General features: G+C 40.6%; 5 protein-coding genes across 5 annotated transcripts; 4 read left to right on the top strand and 1 right to left on the bottom strand.

Moving 5' to 3' along the window:
- Nucleotides 1-625: 625 nt before the first annotated feature.
- si:dkey-85k7.11 (endonuclease domain-containing 1 protein) lies at nt 626-2,896 on the top strand. Its single transcript, XM_063469027.1, has 2 exons — nt 626-919; nt 2,212-2,896. The coding sequence occupies exons 1-2, from the start codon at nt 626-628 to the stop codon at nt 2,830-2,832; spliced, it is 915 nt and encodes a 304-aa protein (XP_063325097.1). The 3' UTR covers nt 2,833-2,896.
- Nucleotides 2,897-5,438: 2,542 nt separating this feature from the next.
- LOC134624040 (endonuclease domain-containing 1 protein-like) lies at nt 5,439-6,482 on the top strand. The gene is made up of 2 exons (XM_063469029.1): nt 5,439-5,770; nt 5,889-6,482. Exons 1-2 carry the CDS (start codon nt 5,480-5,482, stop codon nt 6,480-6,482), a joined length of 885 nt encoding a protein of 294 aa, XP_063325099.1. The 5' UTR covers nt 5,439-5,479.
- A 5,280-nt stretch (nt 6,483-11,762) lies between these two features.
- Nucleotides 11,763-13,923, top strand: LOC134619590 (endonuclease domain-containing 1 protein-like). Its single transcript, XM_063465516.1, has 2 exons — nt 11,763-12,248; nt 13,300-13,923. Exons 1-2 carry the CDS (start codon nt 11,925-11,927, stop codon nt 13,879-13,881), a joined length of 906 nt encoding a protein of 301 aa, XP_063321586.1. The 5' UTR covers nt 11,763-11,924; the 3' UTR covers nt 13,882-13,923.
- Nucleotides 13,924-14,019: 96 nt separating this feature from the next.
- ufsp1 (UFM1-specific peptidase 1 (non-functional)) lies at nt 14,020-15,298 on the bottom strand. The gene has a single exon (XM_063465529.1). It carries the CDS (start codon nt 15,214-15,216, stop codon nt 14,458-14,460), a length of 759 nt encoding a protein of 252 aa, XP_063321599.1. The 5' UTR covers nt 15,217-15,298; the 3' UTR covers nt 14,020-14,457.
- A 416-nt stretch (nt 15,299-15,714) lies between these two features.
- On the top strand, nt 15,715-23,432 carry LOC134624041 (zona pellucida sperm-binding protein 3-like). Its single transcript, XM_063469030.1, has 7 exons — nt 15,715-15,741; nt 15,919-16,130; nt 16,605-16,708; nt 16,810-16,983; nt 17,095-17,159; nt 17,846-17,937; nt 23,402-23,432. The coding sequence occupies exons 1-7, from the start codon at nt 15,715-15,717 to the stop codon at nt 23,430-23,432; spliced, it is 705 nt and encodes a 234-aa protein (XP_063325100.1).
- Nucleotides 23,433-26,498: the final 3,066 nt, after the last annotated feature.

Here is a 26,498-nt window from a genome sequence, read left to right on the forward strand (position 1 = left end):
ATCAAAGCCATGTCCAGCTAGCCTGGTCCCAGGTGCTGTTCTTGCAGCTTTGCACTGTTCAGCTTGGCTAGTGAAGCAGGAAAGTGGGCCGCGTGGCACACAGCCAGCAGCACTGTTTGAGATGCTGTGAATGAAAGGTGCAGGAAGAAGCCGGCTGAGTTTATTATTCTCAGTTGGACCATTTCAGCATTTCTGGAAAGGTTATTGTTACATTAGCTGGAAGTAAGAGTAGAACACTGTGGTACAATGTAAAGTGATATTTTTACTAACTAAACATTACTATTTCATTCTTCAGATGTAATGTAATTTTTAGAAAGGTAGAAAATGAATGCAGTCTGACGAATGCCTGTGCAGACTTGCATGACTAAACCAGATAAGTGAGGTATCCAGCCAACCAGGCCAACCTGAGCCACTGCTGCTTTGCATAGAATGTCTCTGTCCAGCTGTCATTGTACTAGCCTGCTGAAGGAAATGCTGATACAGGATGACACGTTAAACCGAACCGGAGTATGGAGCCTGAGTCTCTCGGTCTTTTACTGGTGCGCAACAGCCATAGCAAACATGTCAGACCAGATAAAGAAATAACCCAGTTATATTTTCTTCCAGGAACTCCAGCTGTGTGAGGATGCATCTGTTTTTCACGTCTTTATTCCCCTTCACCCTGCTGATGGCGTCCCACCTGGTGGGTGCCACCGTGTCCAAGACCTTCAAAGAGTGCAGCCAATTCTTCTACATGCAGACCCCGCCTGCAGGGATCAGAGGAGCAAGCCTCAAGTGGATCTGCCAGAAATATGCAGACAAACTTCGCTACGCCACACTGTATGACAGCAGTCGCCATCTCCCCCTCTACTCAGCCTACGTCTTCAAGAAGTCTGACGGGAAGAGGAGGATGGACACCCCCTGGATGTATGAGCCTCAGGTAGAGCCTCAGAGCAGCACAGTAGTTATAACTTGCCACTTTTTGAAGAGATGTTACATGTTTTGGGGCATGATAACATTTTGTTTAACAATATAATCTATACAAGAACAGTGCATATACCGGGTACTAGAATTTTTATATTTTTTGCCAGAGTTACTTTAGTTTACATGAGTTAATTTTACTTTAAAGATCAGTCTGGTGCTTGTTACCAAAGACCCAACAGCACAGTATAAGCTGTTAATCACCCAGACATGCCCCCAAACACACTTGTCTTCTAAAGACACAGTTTGGCAGTTTGAAAGATGAGAGTTAAAGTCGAAGCTTGTTTGTGTTGGCTAAATATGTGTTTTAAGAAAGCTGATTAACGGAGCCTCTTAGGTTACCATAGTAGGTTTGGTTTATAATGACTCATATCCAATGGGCCAGAAGAAATAAATTGCCTCAAGTGCTACGGCTGGGTGTATTCTGGCTCTGGTTCAGCCTTGGACTCAAGGCTAAAAGAAATACCTTCTAGCGCTGAATTTGACTAATTGTTGCTCCTTGCTACATATTGATTTCACATAAATCACCGTATTTCATCACATATCTCAATATTCTGAGCCTTTTAAGCTTGGACAGCATTGTACTGCTGAAATAATCGCTCAATCATGATGATTTAATAAGCTAACTTAAAAGACTAGCTTGGAATGTTGATACATATGCTTATTCATCACTTTAGTGAAAGAAAACTTTGATATTAATGTTATAATGTCTTTAAAATCAATGTCTAACTTCAGACAATAATTAATCAACATTTCTTCTGTAGCCTTGAGTCCAAGGCTGGACTCAAGCCAGAGCACATTCCACTGTATTCATCCATAGCACACTTAAGGCAAGTTATTTCTTCTGGCTCATTTGACGTGACTCATTATAAACCATAATTACTTTGGTAACCCTGCCAACCAGCTTTCCAATTATATTTTAGTGTGAGAGATGTGTGCGTGTTCAGTTTCAGCATCCAGAGTAGGGTTGGTCGGGTTATGGTAAGGTACATCTGACCTTCTGGATCTGGCTCTTTTTTTTAAGCTTAACCAACCTGACCTGAATCTGGCAACACAGGATTAAGAATCTGACACCTATATTTTTTAACTGTCATGTGAACAAACAATCAGACTGTGAAATATGATGTGTAAAACCTGCCTTAGATTAAGATGCTTCCAGGCTTTACTGCTCTTATTTAAGTGTCTTGGCCTGTGGATTGAGGACTTTAAAATTGCTAAATGTCATGTTTCTTTTACTTCCTCTTCTTACAGCTGCTTTCAAATGATGAGAGTAGCAACATGAAGGCACTTCCCCTGAGTGAAAAGACTCCCCCTCTGATTGAGGACAGCCAGGTTGTTTTAGAGGACTACACAGATGCCATAGGATATCGACGTGGCCCACTAAACCCTGACCTGCACCAAGCAGAGCCAGATGACAAATCCTCCACTTACACCCTGACCAACGTAGTTCCACTGATCACAGATTTCCTGGAAACCTCTTGGAACCCATACTTAGACATCGTTCGCCGACGTCTCAACAATTTCTGCCACGGCAAATCTTTTGTGGTGACAGGGGTGACTGTTTCAGGGGCTGCCATTCAGCGTAATAACAGGGACCGTCTCATCATTCCAAAACACTTATGGTTGGCATACTGCTGTCCACAGTTTGATCATAACTCACCATATGAAGTGAGGTTTATGTTCCCTAGCTACGGGGGCTATGCACTGAATGAACAGGCTGGATTTAGTGTAGTCGAGGTACCTCTAAAGACTCTGGAGACATTCTTAAGGAGCCAGACTGACATAGACAGTGACATGGCCATATTCTACAAGGGATGTGTGGCAGAAAATCCCTTAAAGAAGAGGAGAGACCTTACCAATGTTTTAGTATGATGGAATTTTCATAGTTGATCTTCTACATGAAAAACAGTATTTTGTCAAAAGCTAGCTTGCAGTTAGTAGCCAAGCTAGTGTTAGCTAACATTAGCCAGCTCAGAGAAAACCTGAAAAAAAGGAAAAATGTTTTCTAAAAAAAATATCCTGCAGAGTCTCTGCTGTTTTTGTCCTACAGATAGACAGGCTTCATTAGATAAAACTAGCCATTAGCTAACACTAGCCAGAGGGTCTTCTGGCTAGTGTTAGCTTACCTACTTTAATGGAGAAACTGGCAGCTCGCTGGCTAATGCTAGTTTGCTTGCTTTCTAAGGTCACTTGCAAATCCCTGTCTGAAGCCATATGTTTTCTATTTTGAGTCCATTTGTATGCTATACTTAGCTAAAGCTGGTCAGTGCTAACTTTGGGAGCTGAGGAGAGGCATTGTGACCATAATGGCCACGTCCTTGTCTCACTCATAGGCTCTTAGAGGCAACACAGAAATTCACAAACAGTATAATTTTAAAGTCACATTGCAGTCTGTTTCACACACTGGCAATAAAAAAGGATTTCATACATGGAAAAAAAGTTGCAGACTTTTTAACAGGATGCAGAGTAATGCAGGAATGTTGAAATGCATCTATTGCAAAAACAGGACTAAGCCAACTTTACAGTGTTGAGCAGTCCTGCTTCACATGTTTTTGAATAAATTAAAGTATAATTCAGTTAGAAAGGAATAGAGCCATTGAATTGTTACAATTTATTAATCTTGCCTTTATGGAAAAAAAAATTATGAACCCAATAGCATCTTTATTAAATCCTTCCTGGGGTAATTGCCATAGCTGTTAAAATTTCCTGCACTTAAACTGAATACATTCAAGCCAAAATGACCTGACTTGTAGTTTGTCCACATATATTGTCTTTATCCCACCTATTGTTCTCCTCGACTCTATTTGTATTATGAACTCTAAAGTGCTCAATTTCGGAGTCCAGATGTTCAAACCAAATTTAAACCACAGTGCTGAAATATTCTACCTCAGTTTTGATCAAGGTGACGGAGAAGACATTTGCCTGTTACTGACCTGTGCTGTATATGGTAATGCTGAACAAATAAAGCTCAAATGTGCACTTATTTATATAGTAAAATACAATTTTCAGAAATTCCTCCATGGAAAGAAAATTATAGCCATATATAAGAACTATGCAACCATGAGTAACTTTAACTTATATTCTGTCTTTTCCCAAAAATGTTTCATTATTTTGCGTTTCACAGGATGACCAGTAGACAGAAAACAGCATGTCACATATTGCTGATGGAAAAAAAATAGCGTTTCTATGTCTGGAAAGTGTTGAAAATATGCATTGGGTCACAGTCACGTATTTGATTTTGTTATATCTTCCTGAGAACTGAGAAAAAAATCTTCCCATTGAACTTTTTTGTGATTTCCTTCCTCTTTGGAGCTAAAAGAGGCCGCCCAAACACATGAGATATCAATGGAAAGCTCAGGATATCCTCTATTTAGTACATCAGGACTAGCTCAAATGAGTCAAAAGATATAGACCAAAAACAAATGTCCATTACAGAGGACTTAATAAATATATAGGCTGGTTTTAATGATATCTCAGGATATGCCTCTTTTGTGGCACAATCATTCTGTATTTTATTTATAATGTATTTTATTCTGTATTTTATTTTAGTAATCTCTTAAATTTTGCCAATAAAAGTTCTTTCATGTTACTACCCTGTTGTTGTGCTGCAAGTTATTATTTTTGAGGCAGTTAGAATTAATGACTGTGGGGGTGAGAGGGCTGTTAGCAAGTTTATACAGCTCTGTGGGAATTCAAAAGCTACAAACAGTCACAACAGTCTTGATAACATAAAGTGCAGCCATGGTCATATCATAGCAACTGTAGTCATTTTAGTAGTCTGCAGTCTGTACTTGCAGCATTTACATCCTTAGGAGAGAGTGTAACCCATGTTTCTGTAAAAAGAAAAAAACCCAAACCTTACAAATGTACCTTAAAGGCATCACATGCAACTATTAATAGTTACTGTTTTGGAAAAAAAGGATGGCTGTAAGGGTATACTCACTGTATACATGTGACCGTGCCTGTTAAAAATGAGGCTGTGCAGAACAGGCAGATGGTGGGTTTTTAACAACATGAGTGTACACACACAAATATATGTTAACGAAACCCTAATATACTTAACTTGTATTTTTTCTGCATTCTTCAGTGATATCAGTAGTAGTAGAGTAGAGTATACACTTCATTGGTAGCAAATATAAAGTTCATAATGACGCACAACGATCTTTGAAAACCCAAGGCACTTTAAAATTGCAAGTATAGCTTTGTGTTTTTGAAAAATGCTTGACCATCTGGGAGGATGTGTTCAAAGAAATAACATTACTCTAACCAGTGTGAGGCACCATTGGCCATAGTCCCTGTTTCACCAGCTGTGGGTGGATATGATGAGGTATAAAGATGGCATTACTTTGCATACTGAGGCCAGATTACAGAGAGCAGAGTGGGAAATGTGTATGAGCTGTTTTACTGAGCATAAAGACACACGCAGTCATTTGTAGCAGAGCTCAGAAATATACCGAACATACTATTTATTTAACAGCTTTAACTTGTTACCAGAGTGGCTTCAGGATCCCTCCTAGCTATGGCAGCTTGGGTACAGACAGCTTTTCTACTTTTCAGCATAACGTTAGCAGTAATAGGCAAAGTGGAAAAAGAGCTTTCTCCAGAGTGCAAAGAATTCCTCTACATGGGAACGCCACCGAGAGGACTGGAACACCACTCCGTCCAGTTCATTTGTCAGTACTACAATAAAAAGCCACGCTACATGACTCTGTACAACACTGTGGACCATATACCGATCTACTCTGCCTACATATTTAAACGCTCAGAAGGGGAGAAATGTATGGATGTCCCTTGGATGTACGAACCTCAGGTAAAGAAAACTAGAAAGTTCACTGCTTTGAAATGTGTGTAAGAATTTGTTGCGTAGTTGTGTAATCGCATTCAGTCATACTCATGCTCTCATTTGTTGTGGGTCTGTCTCTGCACAGCTGTCCACATCCTCTGAAACAGACGAGATGCAGCCCTTTCCACGGAGTTACATGCACATGAACTTTGAAGATGCCCAAGCTGTTCTTGACGATTACACAAATGCCATCCTTTACGAGCGCGGCACGCTCAACCCAGACGAGCATCAGAATGAACCTGACGACAAAGCAGCTACCTACACCCTCACCAATGTGGTACCCGTGGTGCCTGAAGTCAACAACCTAATCTGGGACAAACAGGAACACATGATCCGCAAAAGGCTTAACAACTACTGTCGTGGAACGGCTCACATTGTCACCGGGGTCACCACCTCTGGCAAGATGATCCGCCGGGAAAACATGAACCGCATTGCAGTTCCCACCTACTTGTGGTCAGCATATTGCTGTGTTGACTATGACCACAACACACCTTTTAATGACCGTTACAAATTCCCATCTTTTGCTTACTATGGCCTCAACGAGGATGAGAACAATGACATGGTGGAAGTCTCCGTCCAGAAGCTGGAGGACTTTCTCAAGAAGACAGAATTTGTAAGCCAGAACTTTCAGATCTTTGTGGGCGACTGCTCCATACAAGCACCTGAGAAAACTGCATAGGGAAAATATTTGGAGATATTTTAACAGAAATTTGACAAATTAAAGAAAGACAAAAAAAAAAAAGTAGTTCTACCAGAAGAGTGTACCTTTTCATTGGTCTCTGGAACATCATTCTCTTGACAGACATTCCTGTATCGTTTTTATTCCCTTTATTATTTGGTGTTTTTATGATTTATCTCCTGTGAGTATTCAATTGGGTTTTAATCCAGTTATTACAAAGGCCATAATCGATGAACCGCTTTAAGTTCATACTCGTCAAACCATTCAGTAATCCTCATGCCCTCTGGATTGGGGCACTGTCATCATAGAGGAGACCACACCCATCTGAATAAAATGTTGTAATCATAGAACAAAGGTTATGAAAACTTTCTTTTAACTTGCAGTGCCCCTTCTAAGAGGACAGATGAATCCAAACCATAAAAGAGATATACAGGTTACTAATTTTTCCTTTAATTTGTCACTGATCTTTGTGGTGTTTGTAAGTAAAAAGAGGTGCCATCATGTGCCAACAAAACATCCAGGTAAATTATAACAGCGTGACAGTGAGCTATCGCTAACAGTATCCATGAAATTTGCAACCATAATTTCTTTTGTTATCTACACCTGTGCTTTTTCTACTGTGCATGGTAATTTATATGACATGTTACATCAGGTAAAACAAAAGCTTCCAAGTAAGGGATAGTTTATGTGCTCTCAAAAGTGGGTCATAAAATCTGCCGACACTGAATATCACGTGTATTTTTTGTTGTTCTGCATGGCCTTTACTTTGAAGGCAGAGGCATAGCCAGCTATCAAGGGGGGGGAGATTTACATTAGTAGGTTGTTCACGTGTTGGAAAGGTGTGGGGGAGGGGCCATACTGTACTTTAAACACTCTTGCAATGTAACAAAATGTAACTTTCTCATATATTTCACAGGAATAAACCACTGAATGAAACTGTCTCTGAAGTTTTGTTTTTGACATATTCTGGCCAATTTGAAACCTGTCATCAGATGTCATATGTATATTACCGTTTTTGCCCGTTGCTTGAACACTATAAACCCATGCTTAGACTAAAGTAACACAACTTGAAGCTTTTGTTACCATACCTCAAACACATGTACCCATACCTTAAACAAAAGCGCTGCTTTGCACTCTAGTTGTGTAAATGGAGAGTCCTCTTCACCCACTAAGGTCAATTATGGTGTTCCACAGGGTTCAGTGCTAGGACCAATTCTATTTACATTATACATGCTTCCCCTAGGCAGCATCATTAGAAGACATAGCATAAATTTTCACTGCTATGCAGATGACACGCAGCTCTATCTATCCATGAAGCCAGGTAACACACACCAATTAGTTAAACTGCAGGAATGTCTTAAAGACATAAAGACCTGGATGGCCGCTAACTTCCTGCTTCTTAATTCAGATAAAACTGAGGTTATTGTACTTGGTCCTGAAAATCTTAGAAATATGGCATCTAAGCAGATCCTTACTATGGATGGCATTACCTTGGCCTCCAGTAATGCTGTGAGGAACCTTGGAGTCATTTTTGACCAGGACATGTCCTTCAAGGCACATATTAAACAAATATGTAAGACCGCTTTCTTCCATTTGCGCAACATCTCTAAAATTAGAAATATCCTGTCTCAGAGTGATGCTGAAAAACTAGTTCATGCCTTCATTACTTCCAGGCTGGACTACTGTAATTCGTTATTATCAGGATGTCCTAAAAACTCGCTGAAAAGTCTTCAGTTAATCCAAAATGCTGCAGCAAGAGTACTGACAGGGACTAGAAAGAGAGAGCATATTTCTCCTGTATTGGCTTCCCTTCATTGGCTTCCTGTTAAATCCAGAATTGAATTCAAAATCCTGCTCCTCACTTACAAGGTCTTAAATAATCAGGCCCCATCTTATCTTAATGACCTTGTAGTACCATATCACCCTATTAGAGCACTTCGCTCTCGCTCTGCAGGCTTACTTGCTGTTCCTAGAGTATTTAAAAGTAGAATGGGAGGCAGAGCCTTCAGTTTTCAGGCCCCTCTTCTGTGGAACCAGCTTCCAGTTTTGGATTCGGGAGACAGACACTATCTCTACTTTTAAGATTAGGCTTAAAACTTTCCTTTTTGCTAAAGCATATAGTTAGGGCTGGACCAGGTGACCCTGAATCCTCCCTTAGTTATGCTGCAATAGACGTAGGCTGCCGGGGATTCCCATGATGCATTGAGTTTTTCCTTTCCAGTCACCTTCTCACTCACTATGTGTTAATAGACCTCTCTGCATCGAATCATATCTGTTATTAATCTCTGTCTCTTGTCCACAGCATGTCTTTCATCCTGTTTTCCTTCTTTCACCCCAACCGGTCGCAGCAGATGGCCGCCCCTCCCTGAGCCTGGTTCTGCCGGAGGTTTCTTCCTGTTAAAAGGGAGTTTTTCCTTCCCACTGTCGCCAAAGTGCTTGCTCATAGGGGGTCATATGATATGATTGTTGGGTTTTTCTCTGTATTTATTATTGTGCGATCTACTGTACAATATAAAGCGCCTTGAGGCGACTTTTGTTGTGATTTGGCGCTGTATAAATAAAATTGAATTGAATTGAATTGAATAGTTGCAATTATGCAACACACTTACTCCTTTATGCAACACACATGGTCCTGCATACTACACTCTATTTCATACATAAGACACTTCGTTCAAAAATGAAATTTCAGGGTGCCATTTGGAAAACACATGTATCCAAAATACAAAACACATCGGGTAATTGCAACCACTCAAATACACACCTGAAGGCACTTACTTGCAAAACTGAACACCAATTAGCCAACTACAAAAAGCCCTCAGTTTAGCCATTTCAAGAACTTTGCAAGCATGGATGGAGGGAGAGCAAGAGGAGGAGGAGGAGGAGGAGGAGGAGGAGGAGGAGGAGGAGGAGGAGGAGGAGGAGGAGGAGGAGGAGGAGGAGGAGGTCGAAGTCGAAGTCAAAGAGGCCATGCACGGACCCATATTTCTGATGATATAAGAGCAACTTTGGTGGACCATGTCATCAACCATGGCCTGATAATGAGGGAAGCTGGGCAGAGAGTCCACCCACATCTAAGCAGTGGCATCTGTAATAAGAACATTCCGACTAGAAAACAGGTATGTCTTCACCTCTCTACCTTCTACTCTACTCAGATGGTTTTTATAGCACTGTTCTACAGTATATCACATTACCATATCAAGTGTACAGGGTATTGCAGGGTGCTAATGCTCCTTTTGCAGCCAAAGTGGTAGTTTTTGTGAAACATACCATGATTACTTATATTGAAGTACAGTGGATGATACAGTATATACAGTAAAGTACTGTAAGAAAAATAAGCAAACCGATGACAATATGTGGTTGTATTTCTCTAGAATGACTTGAAGACCTTCTGGGGGAGGATGCCAACGCCTGTTCACACAACAGCAGGAACTTGCCGTTGTGGACCTAGTGAGGGCAGACAATGCCATCCGTCTCCACCTGCTACGAAAGAAAATACTTGCAGACAGGCAAGTGTTCAACAACATAAACCATGTGAGTATCACCACCATCTTGGGGAAAACACAGCATCACCATGAAGCAGCTCTACAGAGTCCCATTTGAGAGGAACAGTGACAGGGTCAAAGGACTTCGAGCTGAATATGTATGGGTAAGTGTAACATACAGAACTGGGTTCTGTATGTGTAGCACTGTAGTACAGTAACATGTTCTCTCTTTTTTTTTTTTTTTTTTTTTTTTTTTTTTTACAGAGAATCTTGGCCATGAATGGAGCTGCACAGCCTCATGAATTCATTTTCATTGATGAAGCTGGATTCGACCTGTGCAAAACAAGACGACGGGGTCATAATGTAATTGGCCAAAGGGCAATTGTGCACGTCCCAGGGCAGCGCGGGGAAAATATCACATTGTGTGCCGCCATAAGCCTTTGTTGGCTTCTGCATCATCGTGCAAAACTAGGTCCATACAATAGCCAACATATACTCACATTTCTAGATGCTCTCCATAATATAGTTGTACAGAACAGACCAGATCAGCCCAGGTTTGTGGTGATATGGGATAATGTCAGTTTCCATCGGGCTGCTCTGGTCCAGGCCTGGTTCTCCAACCACAATCAGCTTGAAGTGGTATACTTGCCCCCTTACTCACCATTTTTAAACCCTATAGAGGAATTTTTTTCGGCTTGGAGATGGCGTGTATATGACCACCAACCACATGCCCGCATGCCTCTTCTGCAGACAATGGAACAGGCCTGCGGCGACATTCAGGTGACAGCAATCCATGGATGGTTTCAACATGCAAGGGGATATTTTCCCCGGTGCCTAGCGGGAGAAGACATTGCTTGCGATGTCGATGAGGTCCTGTGGCCAGACCCCAACAGACGGCGGGATCCATGAGCCCATGTATGCACAATTGTCATGATTTTTTTGTGTTTATAGTATAGTGTTTTTTTCTATTACTGTATTATGGTTTTGTTTTGTTTTTTTGCTTTATCTGAATTCATGGTACTGCAATGTACAGTGCTGCAATGTACAATATTGAGTAGGCCTATTTGCTTTTTTGGTTGTTTGAAAATGTGTCTCCTGAAAATATGCCTTCTAAATAAACAATGAAAATCAAAGACTGCACTGTTTTATATAAAGTAGACCAGTGTGTTCCCCCTGATCTGAAAGTGTTTGCATATGATGCAAGTATGTGTCATTTTGTCAACAGAGTTACATTCTGAGAAAGGAATGTTAGGTTTTGATAGCAGAGTTTAGGTTTTGAGAGTAGAGTTTCAATTTGGCACAGATGTGAATGGTATATTTCCCAGTGTTGTGTCGTGTTTACTTGTGTTTAGAGTTTTGGCACAATGAGCGAAGTTTTGCAAAATGTGTTCAAGCAACGGGCAAAAACTGTAAGTTACAACACCAGCTTATGATGGGATAGAGCTTTTTAATTATTTGCTGCTGAAATGAAAGATCTAAACTTGATATGTGGAAATTCTCCAATGCAAAGTCTCCTTCTACACTTTAAAACAAAAACTGGCTTTAAAACATGAGTTTCTCCCAAACCACCCATTTCTACTCTTTCATTAAACTTCATTTCATTCACTGCAACAAGGCCGATGATGGAAGAAAGGCTATTTTTGAATTGAAGGTCTCAAGTGAGTGCCATTTGTCCTCTGCACTTTACAGTAATAAAATGCTCTCAGTGACTGATGACTACTGCTACGACACTCGTGGGAATTTGAATATATGGAAAAGCCTTTACAATGAGAGAATTGCTCGCTTGACGTGCAGGTGAGGCATGAAGGGAAATGTGGGGTGTGATAGAGCTGGGACAGAGGCTGTACTTGTTAGGCAGTAGTAGATTGCAGTGGTGTGTCACAGGTGAATTAGAGACATATTAGCAAGAGAAGACACATCTAAAAAGACACAACAGAGAGCTGCTGAGAAAGCTGCAGTGATGATACCTACATTTACAAATTGTGCCTTAGCAACGGCAGCTGCCACGATCTTCCTAATGTGTGGATTGCTTGAAGTGTCCCAGGCAGGAGTGGTAGGAGACTTCAACCATGCGGAGCGCTGCAAGGACTCTCTCTTTATGGGAACACCACCACGAGGATACCTCAGCAACTCCTATAAGAAGATCTGCCAGCGGTATGAGGACAAACCCCGCTATATCACCCTGTACGACTCACACAAACACGTCCCCATCTACTCAGCCTATACATTCAAGAAGTCAGACGGGGAGAAGAAGGTGGATTTCCCTTGGATGTTCGAGCCTCAGGTGAGAGTGCTTGCGAGCTCAGTCGAAGATGAAACAAATAAAACAGATGACTGGTTTCATTCTCAATTTTGCATGTTTGCCCATACAGTGTGCTATATATCTGACATAATACTATTCACACTATATATACCATATATTCACAGTACTCTGTATCTATTCACATGCAGTCACTGGAGATTTCATGACATTTTTGGAAGTGTAAAGGCAATATCACCTGATGTTTCTTAACAAGCAGCTAAAGAACTGCAGCAACTATGCTACTGTAAAAGAAACAATGTAAAGTTGAGATAAGCTGCTTTATTAGCTCTGTGTGCTATTCCACTGAGATAGTGTTGCCATTACATTTATGCAAATTTGGCATTTTTCTCTAAAAATGACAAAAGTTATTTTCTTTTCTGTAAGAAGTGGCTGTTTAATTGCAGAAAAGCACTGGCAGCTAGATTTGTCAACCTTTAACGGTGCTTTGTGTAAACTACAACAGAGTTTACAGTTCATGGCTATATCTGACTCTCAACCCTTTGGACACTGTTGTGCTGTTTTTTCATCTTCTTATTTTATTTATATAGTGCCAAATCAAAATAACAGTTGCCTTAAGCTGCTTTATATTGTAAGGTAAAGGCCAACAATCAGACGAAGAGCAAGCACTTTGAGCCAGTGGGAAGAAAAAAAACCCCTCCCTTTTAGCAGGAAGAAACCTCCGACAGAAACAGGCTAAGGGAGAGGCAGCCATCTGGTGTGTCAGGTTGGGGTTAATCTTCATAAACAGATTTTTTTTTTTTTTAAGTATAACTTCAAGTCTTTGCCCACATACCATGAATTTTGTCTCCTATATTTGTATAAGTGTGACAAGATATGAGCTTATTCACATTTCCACTCAGTTATTGGACAACTACTGAGCATCAGTCTATTTAAATAGCAAACAAACATCTAAGACAATACCATCATATCATCTCTATTCCCATGAGTCTTTGCACCATCCCAGAAAAAAAAATACTGTGCAAACTGTGAGTAAAACTATTTTGCTTTTTCTTTTCTCTCTGTCTCTCCATAGTTGGCCTCAGACAAGAGCAGCAGTAACATGGAGCCCTTTCCCCAGTCTGCAAACATGCACATGAACTTTGAGGACTCCCAGGCAGTCCTGGAGGACTACGCTGATGTGGTTCAGTATGAACGCGGCCAACTAAATCCCGATGAGCATCAGGCTGACCCTCTAGACAAGGCGTCCACCTACACCTTGACGAACGTGGTGCCTCAAATCAGGGAGTTCAACATGGGTCCTTGGGCGGAACACCAAGACATCGTCCGAAAGCGCCTCAACAACTACTGCCGCGGCAAAGCCTTTGTGATCACCGGGGTCACCACTTCTGGACACACGATCCGTCGCAACAACCAGGACCGGGTAGCTGTGCCCGAGTACATGTGGTCGGCCTACTGCTGCACCGAGTTCGACCAAAATGCGCCGTACTTTGTGCGCTATAAGTTCCCTGTCTTTGGTGCATACGGGCTAAATGATCGTGTCAACAACCAAATGGTGGAGGTTCCTCTCAAAAACCTAGAGAAATTCCTCAAGGGGAGGATGGATGTGGACAAGAACTTCCAGATTTTCTATAAAGATTGTGTATCAGATAAATGATATAAAAGGTGATCTTTTGATCTCTTGGCAGAAATGTAGCTCAAGAAATAAATGGAACCCAGATGTCATGTCAAACTAAATTATATGATGCAAGGAATAAAACGGAGAATTGAGTGAGCCTAAATGAAGCTTGTCTCATTTAATATGTTTACATGCGTACAGATCTCTCTCTCTCAGTGCATATTGAAGCATTGTCCAGCACATATCATGTGTAGGTGATCACAAGATTTTCCTCAGTTTATGATGGCTTTGTGTATCCAGCATGATCAGGAGACACATGCATTTATAGTAAATGATCTTGTGCACAAAATGTGAAATAAAAATGAGCAGCTGTCAAGGGTCTATGTAGGCCTGTAGAATACTGAAAAATATTTTTCACAAAAACACAAAATGAAGACATTTGAGAAGCCAAACACACTGTTTTGACCAAGAAATTAACCGATCCTCAAATTTCTAATAAAAAAACAAAACAAAAAAACAACATATTCAATTGGTATTGCTGCTCTTCAAGAGCTTTTAATGAGTTTAACCACAGGATGGCACTGCAGCTCATTTTGAAACAACCATACTGAATGTCTAAAACACATTTAGCAGTCTTGCAGTCTGTGGCAGACACAGATTATAAAATGAAGACTGATCCAGAGATGATACTCTTTTCCATGCCACCCACCCTCTCCGCTGCAGCTCTGTCCTGTCCAGCTCACATCCATAGTAGTGCGGGTCGAGAACCAGCAAATAGCTCCCCTTATCCCCGGTCCACACCCCCAATACCCCCTTTGAGGAGTTGTCTCTGTCTCCTCCCATCATCACTGGAGAGTTATGCTTCTCAAAGTGCTGATGGAGCTCAGCCACTGCGAGATGCTCCAGCTCGGCCCCTCCGCCTCTGACATGCACCACTTTGCAGGGAACATCGTAGAAATGGTCGAGGACTAGAGAGCATTCAAATGTTCCTATCCACTCCCTGGAGCCTGAAAAGGAGTCGGTTTTGTCCCCCATTGTTACCAACGCTTGCTGGATTTCGGGGAGGCTTGGTACCGGCCTGCAGTGGTTCTTAGGCGGAGAGCAGTTATGACAAATCCACGAAGACAGCGTTTGAACGGTCCTGTAGCCACATCCCCAGCCTCTGTCATCCTGCCCATCGCATCCATAGTGGAAGTAGAGATAGTCTCCTTTTATTAGAGAACATTTTATAGCATCCGAAGGTGGATTAGGAAGACCAGTGTGCACATTCTTCAATAAAGTTTTGTCCTTTTGTAAATTTTTGCTCCCTCCTGCTCCACTTCCTCCCCAGTCAATCTCCTCCTCTGACGGCGCTGGTACGGACTTTTTATCCATGTTTTTCTCTTTTCTTTCCTTTTTTATTTTTTACAAACACATATAACATCCAAACACTCGTCAGCAGTTTCAAAACATTCGACGCTTACTCAGTACAGCTACAATAACTATCCCTACGGAACACTAAGAGGAGTAACTGAGTTCCGTCTTGACATTGGTTCCACTCACAGTTATGCCCTCAAGAGCCTTTCGGTCTTTTCGTTTAATTTTGTTTCTAAACACAAAAAGTCACCAGTTTCAGTCGTTTGAAAGTGAAATTACTGTACGACTGCTACTACTACTAAACAAACAAATATTCGAGTGTGCGAAAATATCGTTATCTTGAAATGAATATTTCCACATAGATATGTGTGCCGATAAAATAGAATTAGGATGCAGTGTGTTGACAAGAAAAAAAAAGGTCACCAAAACAAAATTGCTTAATGTAGCACCTGTTTTTTTTATTAAGTATAGCGTGAATAAAAATGTTTCTGAACGCAACAGAATTAATAACAGGGAATGTATTTCCCCCCTCAGCCTTTGAAAGTACAATCCACGATCCAGCGCGCGAGAGCACGGCGCAGTACACATGTGTATAATCACGTTAATTACTCAGGCCTTGGGTTTTCTCTTTGGCAATAGCTACCCAGGGAAAATACACCGGTGTCGCCTACATTTTCGCAGTTTTGGTATATCTGCGTTTTGCCCCCCAAAATAATGTAGAAACTCTTTAAAGCACTTCAAATGCAATGCGGCGAAAACAAAGTGAGAATAGCCGAGAAGCATCAGTTTTCCCAGGACAGACGTATCCCGTTCAGTCCTCAGTGTTTTCAACTTGGAGAAAACTTGTCCCAGGAAAGCTCCTGCAGACCAAAGGAAGCGGTGTCTGAAGCTGAAATGGTTATCTCTGCAGGGCTACGAGAATGTGGGACTGAGTCCAGTGTAAGAAAATAAGCTCAGCTGGTACAGTTAAAGGATTAAAAGAGCAAGTTTGAATTCAACGTAACCGATAAAAGGCAGAAAATGGCATCTAAAAGTATAAATAATGTAATGTATTATTGTATACTGTTAAATGTGTTTTTTTTAGGAGTATTTGCATAATTGATCAATTATGTTACTATAGCTAGTAGTTAAATTGTAAACAGTTTAAATGGCTGAAATTTATTTATTTATTTTTTTAAATTGTTGGCTAACGGTACAAATTGTATCACTGGCAAAATAGGCGAAGCTGGTCACTTTAGTGGAGTAAAAGTAATAGCTGAATGATTAGAATAGAAAACCAACAGTGCAGGGTTCAAACGGTTAACAGTAACAAGAAACTTGTCCAGATTAAACTGAGTTCAACACCTGTGTGTTTATATGATGACAAACACTGGAATAACCTGTGTGTAATTTTTGTGTGAATACAGAAAGCAAAAAGTAAGTCGAGAACCACTAAGCCTAACCTGGGTACCAATGACATCCACGGTCAGTGTCTTTGGACTGCAGCACTTCTCCCTTCATATCATGGCAGGTTAAACTGAAATCTTATTCATTCTCTAGTTTGGCGATATTATTTGTATGTGGAGTCTAAATGAAGCAGGCACTGGAAGGAAAACATCTGTTATTCCACAAATGTGTGCACCTCTCAGTGTGGTTCCACAGTGTATCAGCAGGGGGAAGCAGTGCTTTTAGAAGCCAGAGTGGAGGCCCTGATGCACCCTCCTGTCACTGTATATGTCGACTCTTGCGTAGCTACACTGAAGCCTCACCCTCTCTCCTTGCATAGCTACAGGTTTATCACAAATCAGGGGTGAGTATTTTCTTTTGACTATAAGAAAAAAGTCAATACAGTTGTAGTCATTTGTGAATAGAACACGAAACACATCATGCCCAAGTTGGATACAGTCCTCCTGCATTACACATGTCTTATGGACAGTTTACTGCCAGACTCTCCATCTACATTCTACCATAGTAGTATCCAAGTATCCAAGCTTACCATTTTGGCAAGTCTGAGGAGCAGATAACAATATTTAATTGAACAGAACCTAATATGTAATCTGTTGTTTGTCAAGCATTTCACATAAATGACTTTAACTCATCTCATACGGGTAGTTTTATAATTTGTTGGACAGTTTTTTTGTGTCTGTACGACACCATGGTGGATTTAGTCAGTCAATATTTGACTGAAGTGCAGACTTTCTGCACTTCAAAGAGTTTTATAAAGGTGTATATTTCCAGCGATTTTTATACACAAACCCCCATCAGAGTTTGTACATGAACAGTACAAACTAACATAGATTCAAATATAAGGTTTCTATTGAATATGTGAATAAAAATCCCAAAGTATAGAACCCATCATCAGTGGTCTTGAAACTGTACCCGTCGGTCAGTTTCCAATTATTTTTGAGCCTCTGAAAATAGAGGACTGTGTATTAAAATTGTAATTTCTAAATGGGTAATGTGAATTTTTTGTTAAACCCAGTAAAATTGAAAGTCTGCACTTCAGTCACATCTTTACTGTTTGATTCAAAATCCACTGAGGTGGTGTACGGAGGTTAAGTTAAAAAAAGGTTAAATTACTGTCTGTGTAGAAAATGTTAGGGAAGAACTGTAATATTGTTGAATTAAATACTGGACTAATGTGCTTAATTAATGTTCCTGTTTAAAGATGTTCATCAGCTGCCATCTTATGGCCACTTTGAAACAAAGCTTACATAGCAAGCTTGAAAAAACCTGCTTCTTTCACAGGCCCATCTTCAGGTTAGGCTTCCAAAATTTTAAACATTCCAGTTTCATATCTTCATACTTGTCAGTTTCAGTTTCATCTCAGGTCACATCCACTGATGAGAGATGTACTTTTAAAGGTGTAGTTTCACATCTAAAGGTCAGCATGTGTCTTTTGTTCAGCCAGCGTACGACAGAGGGAGACAGTGACCTGTGTGAATGCTGCTCTAACCTGTCTGCTGGTGACACACGACTCAGCTGGAGACAGGCTGGACATCCCTTCACAAATACAATCTACACAATCGTTGAGGTTATTTTTACCAGTTGTTCTAAATGCAATATAGTATCTGTACTATTGGTGTGTTCATGAATTTGTTAAAGTGACAGCATTTAGACAGGTCCCCTTTACCTTAATTTCTTTCACAGCTTCATTCAGACAACAGTGATGGAGAAAGATGCGGTAAGTATGACATTAGACTGTACATCAGGTGATGTAATGTATGAGGCCGGTTTGCTTTCTGAAACATTACGTTTATGTTATTGCTTTAAGGGCCGTCACAAGAAATATCCAAACATTCATTAATATGATTCCAATTCAGACTGTATGGAAAGTGATGCATGTTTCTCACTAGAGCCAATCTATTAGGATTGCTTACAATACTTGCCATTGTGCCTATTTAGACATTAAGCTGACATTTTTAACCTTCAGATTAATGTAAATAAGTCCATGTCTCCAAGAATTGTACATGTTTTTGACAGAAACGAAGGACGAGGCTGGCAGGACAGTTGGCCCTGTTCACATCTCTGTCAGTCACTGAAAACCCCTTTTTTTAGCTGCACAATTAGGTAGGTACAGGGACTCTTGAGACAAACTTGAGGAGCTGAACAATGAATAACGCTGATAATGAAGTGGTTTTCCTATGACTCAATTCATTTAACTGTAAAAATGTATACCCAGAGCGGTCTTTTTGGAGCTGTGTTTTCTATAACCATCAATAATCTATTTTTTTCCTGAAAATAGACAAATTTACAAATCTTATCTTTGTGAGGAGCAGAGGCAAGCTCTTCTTGCCTTGCTTGCTCTCACAAAATACCATTATGGCAGGGTTGTCCAACTCCAGGCCTCGAGGGGCAGTGTCCTGCAGGTTTTAGATATCACCCTGGGTCAACATGCCTGAATCAAAGGATTAGTTCATTACCAGGCCTCTGAGAACTTCAAGACATGTTGAGGAGGTAATTTAGCCATTTAAATCCGCTGTGATGGATCAAGGACACATCTGAAACCTGCAGGACACCGGCCCTCGAGGCCTGGAGTTGGACAACCCTGCCATAATGGTATTCACAATGTCAGTTGGCATGTTCAGTGCTCTGGTGAGATGAGCTGGAGACACTGATTGCAACAGCTCTACTCTGAGCTATTTAATAAAGCACAATACAAGTACAGCATGTGGGGGTGGGATGGGAACAATTAAATCCATATTTTGGGGCAAAATCAACAAACTTTTAAAGGCGTGATTAGTGATTCATTACATGCCATATGCAGTGGAAACACTAATCTAGTGCTGTAAAAAGAAACAATAAGGACCAAATGGGAAACCACAGTGTGCTGTGTGATCTTATCACTGCAACACTACACCTGGTTCTATTCCTGAATATAACCCATTGTATTAATGTAATAAAATTGACAAAGGAAGGTTGTGGACCAGGGATGTTTTCTCTTTTCTCTAATGCAGAATAACTTAACTTGTGTCACAGATCTCAGAGCAATGTTATTCTTTTGTAAAGGAATAATTTTGTGAATGCAATACCTGAAATGAGGCTCTTTAGTGCAGTATTGTAGATTTTTCATGTTTGTAACTGTTAATAGTTGTTTTTTTAAAGTTAACTTTAACTTCCTGAAATTAAGTCCACTAAATCTCAAGATGGTCTACAGCACAGGTGTTGAACTCCAGACCTCGAGGGCCGGTGTCCTGCAGGTTTTAGATGTATCCTTGATCCACCACAGCTGATTTAAATGGCTAAATTACCTCCTCAACATGTCTTGAAGTTCTCCAGAGGCCTGGTAATGAAGTAATCATTTGATTCAGGTGTGCTGACCCAGGGTGATATCTAAAACCTAAAGGACACCGGCCCTCGGGGCCTGGAGTTGGACAACCCTGGTCTACAGCACTGTGCAAAAGTGGTGAGCAACCCCTCTTTTTATGTTTAGCTAGGAAAATGGGAAATAGGTGCAGCAATTTATTGAAACTTTGGCAAACACGTGTAAACACCATATAAAACAGAGACCATTCTAACGAGCTTGAAAGTCAATAACTGGCATGACTGTTTTCATCATCACAGTCTGAACTCTCTCTGGCATCTTTCTTATTATTTCTCTAACTAGTGTCTCATTTGTTTTTTGATGTTATCTTCCTATACGCTGTCTCGTTGAAAGACACGTTGTCACTGGTCAACTTCAGAAGCTGTACAGAGGAGTCATGTAGGGGGTAAAAATACTGTAAAGAGGAAGCAAATGTGGAGGGCAGCTGTGCTAATTGAGTCTGTTGGAGACTCCAGATGTTTGAAAGTGTGTTACAGCTTAATGTTTGCTGCATCTTCATCTTTGGATGGACATATCAAACCTGTCGTAAAACACTCTGAGGTCAGTGACTATTTTAAATTTTAGAAAAGGACAGTTTTGACCAGTTGTCAAAAATGCTTCAGTCTAGCTGTTTTCCAGTTTTATAGCTTGGCACAGGAGCTTTGCGTAGCTGCTCAGATTGCATTGTCTTCTGTGGGCCTCTTCCTTGACCTCATGGATGACCTTCAGCTCAGGAGACCATAGCTTGTCACTGTGGTAGACACGTCTCATTGTAGTGAGAATGCACACATCCTCACGAAAGCTGATATGTAAGGTCACAGTGTCAGTCACCTCATAGGGGTCAGTGGCTGCAGGATCAAAGACGACCTAGTCTGTGTAGTCAAAGCAAACTTGAAGTTCCTTCTTTGCCTTGTTGGTCCATCTTATCAGTGTTTTATACACAGGTTAAGCAGATTTCAGTCTTTGTTTGTATGATGAGAAGACATGAACCAGACAGTGACCTGAATGTTCAAAACCAGCGTGATGTCCAGAATGATAGGCATCTTTTTGTGTGGAGGGAAGCGATTCCCAACCAGGCGCAGAAGTACACTAGTACTGAGAGGCAGACTCTAAAATCGCTCAAATGAATTCATAATAGGCAGGGAAAAGCTGAAAGTAACAGATAGCAGTAAATGTATAGCTTAAGCCAATGAATAGCTAAGATCATGTTTAAAAGTGAGTTTTAAAATGCATTTTAAATGAGATCAAATAATGTTTTTTTTAGGATAAAAGGCCACTCAAGTCCATCTGTGGGGGAACTTGGATGACATAGGTTAGAAACCTCTGCTGTAGGTTACTGGATTTAAATAAATGTAGTAATTAAGTTAGTTAGCAAATGCATGTATATTCCAAAACTCCCCTCACTTTTGTCGAAGATGTACTTTCTGGTTGTTCCGCACTGGCTGTTATCCTTTCTTTAGATGGACAGGTTCTACACTGTCTGCTTGTTATTGTATTGTATATGTTGCCTGATGATCATGAGATTTGCACATATCCAGTGGATGGTCCTGTGTAGAATGAGAAGAGTTTCCTGTGTTTATTTTGAGCTCAGATGACATTATGTTATCTGGTATGACAAAATCTGGGCTATAGCTTAATATACACTCAGATATCTTCTGCCAGTCTCACAAGGTGGTTTATGAGCTGTATTCACCGAATCTGTTCGAAGACCTAATAAAAAATGAGGGCTACAGCGTTGTTCACTGGCCTGGATAGGTGGTACGCAAAATTAAGGGAGTGCTTTGTTTTGGAAAATGTTGGCGTCTTTAAACTGTATAGTGTATCCGAGAGCCATGAGGTTATCAATTAAAGTTGGATGGTTTTAGGCTTATGGTGTTGTAAGTCAAAATGTGTGGTCTAACCCAGTGGTCCCCAACCCCCGGGCCACGGACTGGGACCGGACCGCGAGTTGAGGCTCAGGTGTAACAATTATGGTTTTCAGGGTTTTTATCGTTAACTCGGTTTCCCTGGGTCTTTTCCCGTGTTGTAGTTGTGTCTTATTTTGAAAGAAATATTTTCGCGTTGCCATAGTGACCAGAGAGCATTAAGGGGCAGAGAGGAGGATGTTACTCTCAATGTTGTTGGCACATTTCAGGAGGACGCTGCTAATAAAGTTACACAATTACACAGTGAATTCGCGTTTATTACTATATTTACAAAATACCACAGTTTCTGTCTCGGTCGTATCATTTTATTTTGTTGTATTTATCCGCGACACCTTAAAGGCCGGTCCGTGAAAATATTGTCTGACATTAAATCGGTCTGTGGCGCAAAAAAGGTTGGGGACAGCTGCTCTAACCAGAAAAACTAAGAGTCAAAGTTAAACGTGTGCTCATTGAACAGCAGCACAGTGAAGAATGTAAATGAAAGAGAGAGGCTGAGGTGGAATGTTAAACCTAAATCTCAGGCCATACAGGGCCCGCGAGTCAGTGAAATGGCAGGGAGGACGTCCTAAAGAGGGAAAAGGGCATTAGGTGGAAATGACAAGTGATGAGTGGCCAATAGATAAGAGGGAGTGTGACTAGGGGCAGTTAGGTCAGAAGAAATACCAAAGAGGGCAGATGGGCAACAGGAAGAGGACTAAATGTAAGGAAAATAAGTGGTGATGCTTCCAGAGAATTATACAAAAGATAATGGGGAAAATCTGAGGAGCTAAAACACAGAGTTAGTTACAGAGTAAGGAATGCAGTTTAGGTCCCTCATGATGTTGCATCACATCTGAAAGGATAGTTGTCAGTCTCTTCCTCAGATTAAGGATTGCAGCTTTCTTGATACTGGATTGTATGCATTCAGCATAAGAGCTTTTAATTAGCTTTTTAAAAAGTGTGTCTGCATTCATGAGCAGCCTTCTGGACTGGATACCTTGAAGTACATATTCATTGTCCACACTGGCTACACTGGAACAATAAAATTGGTCTTTGCATCTAGAGGAGGCTCAGTAGATTAGCTGATGGTTTCTAGATTGCTAGAAGCACAGGTGTTCAGACAAGCTTATCCTGATAGCCCAATTCTAGCTAGTAGGTCAAATCGGCTCCCATTACAGGTATTCCCCTTTATTTGCAGGAGGAGCATTCAGTACAGATGAATATCTGTAAGTGATCACAGTGTTGCTTGTTTACTAGCAAGGAGTTCCACTGGAGGTTAAATGACAGCATTAGGTCAAGGCATCGGTTTCACTGATGAAATCCCTGTCCCGGGACTCTTTCCAAGCTTGTGGCCATTACAATGGAATCACAATAACTTCAATAACATACAGTTCTTGTCACAGTATATGCCTGTAACCTGAAACAATAACTTCTGACTTTGTCAGTGACCACTGTCTTGGCTCCTGCCTTGGCTCCTGTGTCGCTCACGGTGAGTTTCCCTGTTCTTTTATGTCAGTTTCCTGTCTTGTGGCGCGCCAGAGGAATAGACCTAGCTGGCTCCAAGCCAAAAACCTAGATAGAAAGTGAAACACACACACACACACAGACACACACAAGCTAACAGCTGTGCTCTTTGGCTGTCTCCTATAAAGTATGGCACAGCGTCTCCTGCAGTTCCCCCAGCATGTTGGCCTCGCCCCTCGTCATGGCACAAGGAAAGTGCAATCGGGTTCATCCCAACTTTACATCTCCCCTCCTCCAAGTCATCCTAAATTCAATAACTGCGACCCATTCCAAACCAGGAGTCACTGAGACTGGACACCCCTGCCCCCGCATTCCCCACACATCCCTCACCTCCCACCCCAATCCTCTGCTCTGATCATGAAGCATGGCTCGCAGCACGTACCTTGTCTCCCTCTCCTCTCTCTCTCTCATGTTGGCCCAGACATAAGCAAACAGCCCTTTGAGCAAACAGTGCAGCACAGTTGTCAGCACTGGCTTCAGTTTAGCACCACATTGACATGTACAATTAAAGCTGACTCAGAATCTGGGTCTAGAGTTACATCTATGAACTTACAAAAATACCTGAAATACATTGTAATCAGGTTGTTTTAAGTTCATACTTGTCCTCCAGCTGGTGTTTTAGATGTTGCATGTTTAGGAAAGGACCAAATGCAGAAATGTTCCAGTTGTTTTTCTTGGCTATTGATTAAAAGTAAATTGATCTAAATAAGCAACTTTTTTTAATATTATTTTTTTATTTACTGACATCAGGACAATCATGACTGTTGTAGTGAATCTCTGGTCATAGTTAATATCTGGTTATTAACTTCTGTGTGTGTGTGTATGTCTGTGTGTGTGTTATACGTGCAGCTTACATAGGATTTTGAAACGGTAAGCGTGGGGGTATGTAAGCTTGGTGACTTATCAGGGTTTCCAAGTATTTGTGAGTAAAGCTGTATGTGTCACTTAACATTGCATTGTTAGCTTACGATAATACATATGCAAACATACCTTCACTTCCTGTCTGATGGAGCTGTTTCATGTCGCCCTTGAAGGACACCCTTTTCCTTTATGACACAGAGGGGACTTCCAGGAAATTTCAATATATTTCCTATACTCTGGCTCCAAAGGGACTGTCAGCACGAGGGCACTGGACATAAATACCCCTGACTGAAGTGCAGAGAATGAGTGCTGCATAATATTTTTAACAGACCTGCATTGAGCTGAATGGTTACAATTTACATGACATAATATCAATTTGATCTTATTTAGTAAATAAAACTGATTAAATTCATTTATTGTGCACAGAATTAGTAATGCCATTCTGGTTCCTAATGTTTGTCCTACTTCTGATTGTTTCGTTGTCTCATGAGGAAGTCATATTGAATGAAAACTATTCTAAGAATATCATGAATGAACTCCAACACTCACACTTTCCTTTAAATAGCCTTCATCTTCCTGTAGCAGATGCTTTGTTTAGATGATGGATGAGACTGCTCTTCCATGTGCCTGGAACAGTTTTGATTTATGTTTTTGTATGTTGTTCAGTGAAACTGTAAATAGGTTGTGGTCATCGTGGGGTTAGAACTTAATTAACTTGAATGTGTTGTGATTTTTAAATGGTATTCCTGCAACAGTATAATAGTATCTCAAGTAAAATGTGTTGTGAATGGTGCAGTCGAGTAATTTCTGTGTGGCTCGACTGCACTTCTTTTTAAAGACAGATACCTTCCTAATTAAATATGTTCAAGAATAATGTTCAAGGGATTTTTTTCAGTTGTTAGAGGTTTGTGATTATTAACTTATAAGGTTGGTACAGTTGACTTTCTTTAGCTAGCCTCTGAACTCTACTGGAGAGAGAAATGCTTCAAATCTTTGTTATTTTTTTGTTTAGAAAGCTAGCATGTTGATAGGCATATTTAAGTTCAGGTTAACACATGCTAACAGACTTTGTAAAGCAATAATTAGAAAATAAGTGGTGCAAATGACTCGGTAACACTAAGGTCATTGTGCACTTGATTAAACGAACTTGTTTTTAAACATAGTAAAAAGTTAAGCTGTCTCAAAAACCAAGAAAATTGAGGATTCTATTATACCAAAAGGGAAATCATTTATAAAGTTCCAAAACATTTCTAGTTCCACGAGACGAGCCGAGGCTTCTTGGGTGGAAAGAGCAAAAGTTCTCCATTGAGAATCATCAAGTTGAAAATGGCAGCTAAGAGTCTCCCACTCATCACAGTTAAGGACAACCTGCTCAATGTAAAGCTAGAACTTGTACAAAGAACTATAAGAAGACACCAAAACCACTTAAAGGCCATTTCAGCATTTAAGTCTGGTCTTTCTTTTTCTGTGTGTGTTTGTTTGTTTTTACAGTGACGTGAAGGACATTCAGAATTTCCTCCTGAATGAGTGCAAGTTGTAACATTTGAGGATGCATGTCACTAGTTGTGGGAAGTTGAGGGTGTTGAAAGTTATACTTTCCTGTAAGCTATGTACTACATTGTCTACCAATTTGGAGGTTACAAGATGTGCACAGTGAGAACACGCCTTCCTAAAGAGCTGCCTTGATTCTGTAAACGATGTATAACAAGTGCTTGACCTAATGAATCTCGTAGTAATAGAACCAGTAACACAGTGGAGGGAAGATCCATGCAATAAGTTTGACATGTGTCAAACTGTTTGGATGTAAAATTTGTTCTGATGTTGGCAGGTGATTGTTTAAATATCATAGACGAGAAGAAATTATATAAAAGCTTGCACAACAGGCTTCTGTGCTATTCTTTCATGTATGCATGCTTACTCCCGTCATACTCTCACATTGGTAGAAAACCTTCCAGTTTTCTAGATGCTATTGGATAATGAAACTGAAAGAAGAATGTGCCTAATGTTGCAGATGTTAACTATGAGAGATCCTCATCTTAGAAGAATGAGAGCATTAGTGTTGTCCCTCCTGTCACTCAACTCGTAGCAGCTACATTACCTTCAAAAATTGCAAAAAATGCTTTCACTCTCAGCATAGCTATCAGCCATCTCTGAGATACAAGATAAATAGCAGCATCATGAAATGTAGAGATAACAAGGCTGAAATAGAAGGCACATTTATGGAAACA

The sequence above is a fragment of the Pelmatolapia mariae genome, linkage group LG3_W, assembly GCF_036321145.2.
Source record: "Pelmatolapia mariae isolate MD_Pm_ZW linkage group LG3_W, Pm_UMD_F_2, whole genome shotgun sequence".
NCBI classification, from domain to species: domain Eukaryota; kingdom Metazoa; phylum Chordata; class Actinopteri; order Cichliformes; family Cichlidae; genus Pelmatolapia; species Pelmatolapia mariae.

Excerpts from the sequence above, each read along its gene's own strand:
- LOC134619590 (XM_063465516.1), top strand. The coding sequence starts at position 11,925 with ATGATACCTACATTTACAAATTGTGCCTTAGCAACGGCAGCTGCCACG. Across the intron at positions 12,249-13,299 it reads CTTGGATGTTCGAGCCTCAG|TTGGCCTCAGACAAGAGCAG; the intron begins GTGAGAGTGCTT and ends GTCTCTCCATAG.
- LOC134624040 (XM_063469029.1), top strand. The coding sequence starts at position 5,480 with ATGGCAGCTTGGGTACAGACAGCTTTTCTACTTTTCAGCATAACGTTA. Across the intron at positions 5,771-5,888 it reads CTTGGATGTACGAACCTCAG|CTGTCCACATCCTCTGAAAC; the intron begins GTAAAGAAAACT and ends GTCTCTGCACAG.
- ufsp1 (XM_063465529.1), bottom strand. The coding sequence starts at position 15,216 with ATGGATAAAAAGTCCGTACCAGCGCCGTCAGAGGAGGAGATTGACTGG.
- LOC134624041 (XM_063469030.1), top strand. The coding sequence starts at position 15,715 with ATGTATTTCCCCCCTCAGCCTTTGAAA. Across the intron at positions 16,131-16,604 it reads CTACGAGAATGTGGGACTGA|AAAGCAAAAAGTAAGTCGAG; the intron begins GTCCAGTGTAAG and ends GTGTGAATACAG. Across the intron at positions 17,938-23,401 it reads TTTCACAGGCCCATCTTCAG|TTTCCTGTCTTGTGGCGCGC; the intron begins GTTAGGCTTCCA and ends CTTTTATGTCAG.
- si:dkey-85k7.11 (XM_063469027.1), top strand. The coding sequence starts at position 626 with ATGCATCTGTTTTTCACGTCTTTATTCCCCTTCACCCTGCTGATGGCG. Across the intron at positions 920-2,211 it reads CCTGGATGTATGAGCCTCAG|CTGCTTTCAAATGATGAGAG; the intron begins GTAGAGCCTCAG and ends CTCTTCTTACAG.